Below are 10,775 nucleotides of genomic sequence, written 5' to 3'. Positions count from 1 at the left end.
CATCTTATTGTGATGCTAATTGTTGAATTACTCTTAAAATGTGAAAGTGGTATTCCCTTGGTTCTTTTGTTTATGTTTGTCATTATTTGAAGTAAATATTATTTTAGTGATATCTTAATGATAGCATTGAAGGTCTATAATTATTTAGGGCATAAAATATTTGGTATTTTTTTTGTTGCACAAAATATAAATGGGCTCATTAGATGACTAATCAATTGTAATTTGTCACCATACGTCCATGCATAGAATGAACCATACGCATCATACGTGCATTCGCATTCGAGAATGATTCAATCAAACGTGTATGGTAAATCATCTCAAAGTTGGATTGGATTGACTAGGGTCTATATTATATATTGATTCACTCTCAATCCTAGTAAGTGGACTCTAATCCATTGTGAACCACCAACATAAGTATGGTTGCCATATTTGCATTGTATCACATGCATACTTTTGGGATGCGAATCAAGACATCTCTATCATCCTCACTTCAAAACTTTACAAAAAAATGAGTATGAACTATAGAGATTGAATCAAAATATGTCATTATAAATTATAATCAAACGTTCAAAAACTCTAAAGTATATTCGAGAATATGAAGAAAACATGACATAGGCAGTAGTAGCATAACAACTTACCACTAGGGTGACCTAATTTCTAATAACAAAGAAAGAAAAAAAGAAATGATCAAAAACTCATAAAACGTATATTCGAGAATATAAAGAAAACATGGCATAGGCAGTAGTAGCATAACAACTCACCACTAGGGTGACAATTTCTAATAAGAAAGAAAGAAAGAAAAAGGAACATGACACTAACATAAAATTTTGCCATGACACTAACAAGATGATATGAGAAAGTTGGGAATTGAACCCAAGACACAAGTAATAGTAGCAACTTACCACTAGGTTGTGCTTAGTTCTAATAATAATAATAAAATAAAAGAAAAAAACATCATAACACCTTACCACTAGGTTGTGCAAATTTGTATAATAGATGAAAAAGAAAAGAAAAAAGGAACACATATTTTTCCCATTTCAAACGTGTTCATTTCCAAACGTTTGAATGCTTGCATGAACACGAATATTACGTTCTATGGGTCCATGTGTATGTAATCTTGGTAAGATCCTAAACCCTATTGTTTGTGTATCTTTGGGATATATCAATTAATATGATTGCTATACTAAAGTTTGCAATCGAATTTCTCCTCTTCTTTTTTTAATTATTTGTTTCTTTTGATAGCTTCTCTAAGCCGAAGACATGTAGGAAACTATGATAAAGAGCAATGGTTTTCGGTCCTTGTGCAATTTAATAAAGATTTTTTATGCCAAGCAACAATTGCTTTTACGCCGTAAAAAGTAGTTTTGTTCTTGAGAAAATTTGACCATAATAATGTTTTGCTAGCAAAGACATTAGATGTGTAGTTTAGATGTCTTTATACGGTCACCATTTGATAGATAGAGACAAACATTTTCCTAACTACTACGATAAAAATTGTGTTGGTGGTAGCATTATTGAAAGTATAAACTGAAATTATCTTACAACTAGTACAAATTTATCATGTGTTACCAGAGACACACGCACAAAGGGAGAGAGAGAGTCTTGCCTATTGGCAATTCAACATGTTCCACTACCCATGTGGTGGAGTTAGTGGGTGACCATGCTCCATTGTGACACCCATTGTAACTAGTGTTTTTCACACACTTTTATTAATATAATTGTGTGTTTTCACCAAAAAAGAGAGATGGTTGTAGTTCATGTGGTAATGTTGTTCAAGGGAGACAAAAGGTCATGCGTTCAACTCCTACATTCCACAATGACATGGTAAAATTAGGGAAAAAAACGTGAGAAGGGAGCCTTGAACCCACAAAATTTGAGTTGTTACGCTAACAACTTAAGACGAGGGAACTTCTTTTTTGTAGATTGGGCTTTAATAAGTATTGAGATAAGGGATGTCATGGAAACCTTGATTGATTTTGTGGTGAGTTGACATGATGTTATATTCCATCAATTCTAATTCAATATTCGTAATTAACACATTACGAAAAAGAAGACAAAGAGGGCTGCTATTGTTGCTTTGTATTGTCACACTCACAAGAGGAATCTCACACTGTGCATGTGTGAAGAAACATAGAGGGCACAAGCATGCATGGTTGTGTGTGTGATTGTATGTATTCCGTGAAGAATATGCAAAAATAAAAATAAAATTTCAAGACACTTTTTGGTCATATTTAGAGATAAAATGACATCATTATATTATTGTATATCCTCATCAAATGTCCAATATATTTCTCATTGATGGATTGGACGACAAATATGTAAGAAATTGAGGATGTGTGCGATTCAAGGTGTTGAATGAATTGAGAATAATTCACGATAAATTGATTGAATATGTTTCCTTCCACATCAAACTATTTGGAGATGCTCGATAGGATTTAGTTTGAATGTTGGGGTTTCTCCTTCAACCTCAAGTCTTCAACGAAGAGAAAATTTCTAACGAGATCGATCAATGATTCAAAAACAATTGATGTGAGAATCCTTGTTTAATTAGAGGCAAAGTGATCATAATGCCATTTGAGTTAATTGAAGTCCCTAACACTCTTAGAAGTCGACAATTGAGCCAATTTTTTATTTTGCTTTACAGAATCCTTGTTTAATTAGAGGCAAAGTGATCATAATGCCATTTGAGTTAATTGAAGTCCCTAGCACTCTTAAAAGACGACAATTGAGCCAAGTGTTAACTTTGCTTTAGAGAAAAATGTGAATAGTTATCATGATCATTCATAGGCACAATATTTGTTAAAGCTTTTACAATCTCACAATTTGTGTGAATGTTTGAGTGGACGATTTCACTTTCTTCTTTTATGCATACCCTTCACATGGAACGATAATTCGAAATAGGCATAACAAATGTTCAATGCTTGGGAGTGATATCAAATGGGGTTGGAGACCATTCTACATGCTTTGGGACACCCTTACACAAAAGAAAAACAAGAACATGGAATAAATACCTAAACAATAAGCTCTATACTAGCGATATGTACGTTCTTTAATCAAACATATTCCCGTTACCTTTGAATTTAGCTCTTTCTTAACAATTCAATTTTGTGATAAGTAATTTGTCTACAAAGGACACCAACATTGAAGTGATAACACTAGCTAGAAATGAATTCAAGTACCACACCAATATTAAAGTACATTGAAGTTTGCTTTGTTATATATTGATCGTCTCATAACCTTAAAACGATAATGGGAGAAATAATATACTTGATTGAAAAGCATGGATAGAACTAATTGAACTCATGTTGCTTTTATGGTTGAGCGGAATGTGCACCGAAGGAAATTGACATATTGTTGGTTAATAATATGAGTGTCATATCGTTTGATTAAAGAGAGTATCACATTAAATTACTAGATTATTCCTCTCTCTCTCTCTCTCTCTCTCTCTCTCTCTCTCTCTCTCTCTCTCTCTCTCACCTAGGTTAATATGGGGCTTCATTTACGCACTTTATAAGTATCAATGATGCCATTTTTGAGATGTGCACCATCCAATATTTAGTGAAATTAATCTCTCTTTAGTTAGGATTTATTCAAGCATTCGTGAGTTTTGAGAGTAAATGTTCAATAACTTCCAACTATATGGTGATAGTGCACACGAGTTTTGTAAAGTCGTTGGAGAGCAAGAAGATGAATGCAAAACGAAAATGCTAATTGCCTTACGTATATCATTGTTAACCGATTGTTATGTAACTCATCAATGGAATAGTGAGCCATGGTTTCTTTTCCTTTCTTTTGTTCTAATTTAAAACTTCAGTTATCATCATGCACATTCCATTTGATTTTTGTGGTAGGAGTTCAAGGTTACATAATACATTAATATATATTGTAGGATGAATTGCTCGGTTCAAGCTTTGAGTTGTTGCCTACTCCTACCTATGGAGGATCAAAAGTTTAGATTGATTTTTGGAATAGATTAATAGTTCTAAATGAGTAAGTGAAGCATGAAGTAATAATGCTACCGTAGTATATGAGAGGTTTGATAAAATGATTGGTCTTGTTATTACTTAGGTGTTCACCCTAGGTTCTTACAATCTATGGGGGTGTGGTGCCCTTTTCTCTATATCAAGATTCAACACCACTGATTAGATATCGAAGGTCTATGTTAGGGCAACCATTGTAATGCAAGATCATTTAATCCTACAAAGTGTCGAACATTGTAGCGTAATAAGGCCAAGGGCACATGTGCTAGACAATATGGGAGAAGTGGAAGTACATGCCTTGTAAACTTATGTTGAAGAGATATGTTGGAACTCCATGCAAGAGGGGACTACATATGTTAATAGGTGATGCGAAACATTGGGCATCTTCTTTCTTGTTGGTTTATACGTGTTCATGAGAGTGGCTCCAAGTAAGATTACAACAAGGTGTATGCAATCAAAGTGGGTTTACATAGATACTACCAGGGCCAAACGAACGATTGATAGAAAAAACACTTGATTAAGTAACGATTCACAAACATGGGCTCAATCAAGCAAGCCTTACAATAAATAGGTCCTACACAATCAAATGGATTGATTATACGTACGACTACTAAAGGTGAAAAAATCAGGGGCATTTCGGGAAATAACGAAAACCATTTGGGGGGTAGTTTATGTAAATTACTGAAAAGAGATGAAAAAGGAAGGGCATATTGGTAATTAATGGAAAGAAGGGGATTAGGGCTAAAAACAAAGCAGAGCAGCAGAATAAAACAGAAGAAAGAATCCGTCGATCGATCTATCAGACAGAGAAAGACACAGAAAACAGACACAGACAGAGAAAGACACAGGAAACAGACGCATACAGAGAACAAAGACAGATAAGAGAGAAGAGAGGAAAGGAAAGCTATGGGATCCATCGATTTGAGCTGCCTCGACCCTCCCTCGCTTCATACGATTCCTCCATTTGCTTCTCCCACCACAGACATTCTCTCCACCGCGCGTTTCGACCTCCCTTCTGTCAATGGTATCCAAGAAGTGAGTGTCTTCGAAAACAGAAAAATCTATATTCATTCGCGACCTTCGTTTGTGTATTTGTCAATCCCCTCTCGCTGTCTGTCTCTCACAGTGAGACCTTAATATCTGATTTTTTTTCTTGCTTCTAGTTAGGATTGTGAAGTTTTTTGACATTTCCATATCCTTATCTTTGCTCGTGCTTTTTTGCTTTGCGTCAGATTTTAAGTCTATTTTTTCCTCTTATATCTCGTGTTATGGATGTTTCCTGATCGTTTCCTTTAGCTGTTCTCTTCCACTGCATTTCTTCTTATGGATCTTTGGGTCAGTTTCTTTTAAATTTTAGTTTTTCTCACTGTATGGTTTAACAGATACGCTTAAAATCATGAGAGCACATTTTTCTTGCTTTTTGGTTTACTTGAATATTTATTTGTGTTTATTTTTTCTATTATATTTGCTTCAATGGATCTTTTGTATGTCACCAAACACATAAAATTTAATCTTTGCAATGTCTTGTGTCTCCACTTGTATTGTTTTTTTCCATTATCTTTACTTATGTGGGTCTTTTAAACGTCACGAGAACAGTTATATATTACCCCTTTCCGTTCTTAGAGTATTTATTTATTTTACTTATTATTATTATCTTTGCTTTTATGGATCTTCTAAATACAATGAGAAAACTTATCTGTTTTGCATTTTTTCCGTGCCTGGCTTCGTTTATGCTTGTCCTTGCTTTTATAGATTGTTTGAATATCATTGGAAAACAGATTTTTGTACCCTGCAGTGACTCAAGGCTTTGTTTTATTGTTTTCTATTGCGGTTTCCTTTATGGATCCTTTTGATTTTTATAAGAAAACAGGGTTGGTCGTTGCTTTCAGTGTCTGAAAGATTAATTTCATGCAGCTTGACAGCTTTGAAAAAGCAGCTACGCATATGGTCAAGCCAGCCAAGGGAACCACTACCTTGGCCTTCAAGTTTAGGCATGGAATTATTGTTGCCTGTGACTCTCGTGCAAGCATGGGCGGTTATATCTGTGAGTCACTTCTTATATTAATAACATTACAGCAATTGAAGTAGTTTTTTTGAGTAGTGCTCAAATTTATCCCCAACCAAACAACCTGAATCAACCAACATTCAATAAATCTCTCATGGCTCACTTATATCAAAAGGCCACACACAATGAAGAAACACCACAATGCTTGTTTGCACAATCAAAATATAAGGTCCACTTGCTTTCTTAACTCAATCTTAATTACTCGGAAAACTCTTACTCGCTGAAACCACATTGCAAGATCTTATTTCCTATTGATCTTAGCGGCAGTGTCTTAAGCTGATTCCCTCTTATTCATTTGCCTGATGCTATGATGGGTTTGTAATTAATAATAAATTTTAAGTGGTTGTTCTGTAAAGTAAGCTAGAAGATAAAAGAATGTGATAAGACTGTTATTATAGGAATGAACTTATCTATTTTAGCATTTAGTCTGTTTCCTCTTTTGTTTCATAACTTCCCTCCCATCTTGTGTGATCCCCCACCTTCCTGTAAGTTTCCTTCCACACCTTAGACTTCAGAGGAGATCCATCAAAACAAAGAAAGTAAATGTCTTAACTGAAGATTTTACTGCAAAACATTGAAGGAGAGGATTCAGAGGAACATAGGCAGAGTCTAGCTACATGGAGTGCTGTAGAAATTTTTTAGCAAATACTTTTCCAACGCTGATATCAGGGTGAAAAGGTTTGAAAAGAAATTCACATTCTAATGACAAGAAAGGGAAATACTTCACTGTCAAGTATTGTACCATAACGGGTGAGGTAAGCGTTGGTAGTGCAGTATTAGGATATTTTGCATATGAATCAGATTCATGCAGTTATACTAGGGTTTGGGTCGTTTCCTAAGGTATTAGAAATTCTGGGTTGTGTGCAGTTGGTGGTTGTAAAATTGTTATGAGTTCCTCCATTCAGGCAATTCAGGATTACTGTCACACATGATGGAGGTTCTAGCATCTTATTTGATAGCTTTCATCATTACATTAGTATGAAACGAATTTTTCTATGTTGAGCAGAGGCGCAAGAACTCTTGAAAGCCTCTTATATAATGCAGCATGCCAACATCTAGGAATTATGATATGTGCAATTTACTCAGTAACAAAAATTGCAGCAAATTGTACAGTAAAAACAGTGATAACGAGAACAATATTTCTGAAGTAAGGGCCTAGCAGGCACAGTATTAGGATATTTTCATATAAATCAGAAATTTTGATTCATGTAGATATTTCAGTGTTTGGATTGTTTGGTGATGTAGTAATCTCTGGCTACTGTGCCAATGAGTTGACACGTGTTTTCTGTGGTAAAAGTAGATTCAGGACTACTATAATATATCATGCAGTTTCTAGATTCGTATTTGACAATTGAGATTATTTGATAGCTTTCAATGTATCAAACTGTACAATAAAAAGTGACGATGACATTAATTTGTGTTTGTTGATACCCCATGACAGTATTGCAATCTGTAAAAAATATGCAAGAAATCAATAAATCTGTATTTTCCTGGTATATTGGAAATCAGTGTATAGAACGTTAGAATGACATTCTGATGTGACTGTTACCATTGTTTGACAGCATCGCAATCTGTAAAAAAGATACTAGAAATCAATCCTTATTTGCTTGGTACAATGGCTGGAGGAGCAGCAGATTGTCAATTTTGGCAAAGGAATCTTGGTGTTAAGGTACTACTATACTACCTAGACTTCATTCTATTTGTATGTGAAAAACAGTTCCAAGTGCTCATTAAGCTTTCCATTTGTAGTGCCGTCTTCATGAATTAGCCAACAAGAGAAGAATTTCTGTTGCTGGAGCATCAAAACTTCTTGCAAATACGCTATATTCTTATCGTGGAATGGGTTTATCCATGGGTACCATGATTGCAGGATGGGATGAAACTGTAAGAGCGATTATTTGTTTTCGTAATCCCTTTGGATATTCCTCAGTTGATATGAGGACAGTTTTCTTGCAGGGTCCTGGGTTGTATTATGTAGATAGCGAAGGGGGAAGATTAAGTGGCAATTTGTTCTCTGTGGGATCTGGATCTCCTTATGCATATGGAGTGCTGGATAGCGGGTAAGATGCTATCCTTTGTTTTTTGAAAAAACTCATCTCTTTGAAAGGCCTTTGGTTGCATTATAACCTATAATTTAATACATGATTTCATGCGTCTCTCCCTGGAAAGCAATCAATGGTCACTTTCATATGAATGCACAACCTAGTGGACATTTACAGAGATTCTCCTAGGACTCCTAGGAAATCTCTACTTCATTGTGGTGTTAGAATATGTGGTGTGCCCATATAAATTAGGGATAGTTAGCATTCTTTGCAATTATCTTATGTAGTTAACATGAGAATTTGAGAGTACGATAATGATAATAAAGACTAGAGTCTTGCATCAGATACAAAGAGGTGTAACATTTGATGTATCTCACCTGGACCTCATTTGAAGATGTTCTATCTCTTCTTTGAACATCATTCTTATGGGCTAGGATATTTAACGGGTCATATCTGAGTCTACAATAAAGGTTAACCGACCAATTACAACATTTTTAGGAAGTGATACATGGCTTCCAAGTTAATCACTGTTTGCTTTATAATGTAATCGATTGATTTGTTGCCTTAGATACCGTGAGGACATGTCGATTGAAGAAGCAGCTGAGCTTGCACGACGAGCAATCTACCATGCAACATTTCGAGATGGTGCTAGTGGAGGGGTTGCAAGTGGTAAGACTCTTACAAATCTATCATTTATAAAGCTCAAATTGCTGTTGAAAATTACATGAATCTTAATATTGCTACATAATTTGTACAGTTTACTATGTTGGACCTGAAGGGTGGAAGAAACTCTCTGGTGATGATGTTTCTGAACTTCATTACAAGTATTACAAAGTTTCTGAACCTGTAGTGGAGCAAGAAATGGTTGAAGCCAGTGCTTAAAAGCCTCTAATATTTTGTCCAAGGATATATTTACTGACTGTTCTGTTATGTTTTTCATTTAATGATGGCATCAACAAGGAAATATTATACACTGTTTTCCCAAATACTGTTGTCCATTTCTACAATGTTTTAATAGGACCACCGAATTACATTTATTGATTACACTGTTGCGTCGTTCTAGCCTTGTGTGATATATGAGGCCTTTTATGAAAAAGAAGAGAGGGTGTCTTACGAACCAATTTGGTATAGCATCAATTATGAAGTGTTTATGTGCGGTATGGATTCTTTATGATTGCCTGAACCCTAAGCTTTGCTCTTTTCCTTGTATACACCACCATAGCATGGCCATTGAACTGAACCATCCATCTCCTGGATCGTTCACCATTATCTTTATCTGAGCACATTTGATATCCTCAACTGTTGACTCATTGAATGATGTCTCTTGCTTGACTGAAACTAGTTTTGTTGTTCCAATATGTGATAGGTGGATGCTCACAGAGCAGTCTGCCTACTTGAGGCAGATGTATTGGAAATGGTGATTGGTTTGTGCAATTCCATGAATTGTGTTGCATTTGTTTGCTTAACGGTATTCTCTCTCACATGCATATGTGCACACATTGCATTTATTCTTAGAATTGTTGTGCCAATACATTGATAATGTCTTTGGACATAGGCATCCCTAAAGGCAAATTTGGGGGAAAGTATACAGCATGTAGTAGGAGCATGGATAACGTCTTATGATGATCTGCCTATCCATGAGGTGGTGGCTGTATCATCTGGATGAATAAAATATGGAACAATTGTGAACCCCATCACCAAGTAATTATTTATATCCCTATCTTCTATTATTCGTTATACTTTTCTATTAATCAGTTATTTAAGGTTTCGCCCTAGCTAGTTACTATGGTTCACTTAGCTAAGTATCCATGACACTTGATGACACTCGGCATTTAAAGAGTGCCAATGTTGAACCCACAAGGTTATTCATGAATGTATGTAGATGTTGATTTGCTAATTCTTCTGCAACTACTTTTGATTGGTCATCTGTGGCTGTCTGGTCTATATGTGCCTGTTTGGTAGGGCCTTTTATTACTTTGCTCTCTGATTTATCAGTGGCCTTGTTTGCTCCCGGATACAATTATTCATCTACTTCTACATTTGCTTTTCATCCATTTCATCAGTTCACTTATGCATTTGCACATTATAATTTGTGTCAAAGATGGAAACAACACTTCTACTTGCATCTTTGGTAGTGATGATGACTCGATGGCCAGGCATCATAGGCAATGTTGAGGTATCAAAGGTGGCATTGGTGGCATCATAGTTATTTGCGAAGAACAAATATAGCTGGAGTAGAGTATGATTCTGATCATATTGACCATAACGTAAAAGGATTGAAAATTTTCGCACTTTTTTTCTTGCTTATACCATCATGTTATAAGCAACATTGGAAGCCCTGCGCTCACCATTCCTCATGGTGATGCGAATGAGAGTAAAAGATCCATAACATGAGAGGTTTTGATTCACTGGCAAGTATATTTTGGTAGCAAAAAGTATTGTAGCTAGTGCCCAAGCAAGTATCTTCTCTATATTATTAGCCTCCTAGGTTGCCCTTGGCAGGTTAGATGTAATGGGCATCAATTTACTTATATATAGGAGACGATGCTCGTCCATTACCTTTTGTCTGTATTCAAGTTTTTGTATGACCCGATGAGTGAGCTAATAAATCTACAAAATAATGGAATCTTAGAAATATTGTTTGATCACTTTACTAAAAATTATGACGAGTTGTAACTTGTAAGATGA

At 35.4% G+C, this 10,775-nt stretch overlaps 1 protein-coding gene across 1 annotated transcript; it reads left to right on the top strand.

Moving 5' to 3' along the window:
• The first annotated feature begins 4,753 nt into the window (after positions 1 to 4,753).
• Positions 4,754 to 9,131, top strand: LOC147864820 (proteasome subunit beta type-5-like). Its single transcript, XM_087318990.1, has 7 exons — positions 4,754 to 5,015; positions 5,895 to 6,024; positions 7,608 to 7,714; positions 7,795 to 7,929; positions 8,002 to 8,105; positions 8,656 to 8,756; positions 8,845 to 9,131. The coding sequence occupies exons 1-7, from the start codon at positions 4,887 to 4,889 to the stop codon at positions 8,967 to 8,969; spliced, it is 831 nt and encodes a 276-aa protein (XP_087175116.1). The 5' UTR covers positions 4,754 to 4,886; the 3' UTR covers positions 8,970 to 9,131.
• The last annotated feature ends 1,644 nt before the right edge of the window (positions 9,132 to 10,775 follow it).

This window comes from Azolla caroliniana, unplaced genomic scaffold (genome assembly GCF_043228905.1).
Source record: "Azolla caroliniana isolate FFs.n. ecotype wild unplaced genomic scaffold, voAzoCaro1.0.p SCAF_4, whole genome shotgun sequence".
NCBI classification, from domain to species: Eukaryota; Viridiplantae; Streptophyta; class Polypodiopsida; order Salviniales; family Salviniaceae; genus Azolla; species Azolla caroliniana.
This window is presented reverse-complemented; position numbering and strand designations above follow the sequence as displayed.

Bases quoted from the DNA above. Each gene is read 5' to 3' on its own strand.
- LOC147864820 (XM_087318990.1), top strand. From the start codon at position 4,887: ATGGGATCCATCGATTTGAGCTGCCTCGACCCTCCCTCGCTTCATACG. The intron at 5,016-5,894 runs GTGAGTGTCTTC...AATTTCATGCAG, and splicing joins CTGTCAATGGTATCCAAGAA to CTTGACAGCTTTGAAAAAGC. The intron at 8,757-8,844 runs GTAAGACTCTTA...TAATTTGTACAG, and splicing joins TAGTGGAGGGGTTGCAAGTG to TTTACTATGTTGGACCTGAA.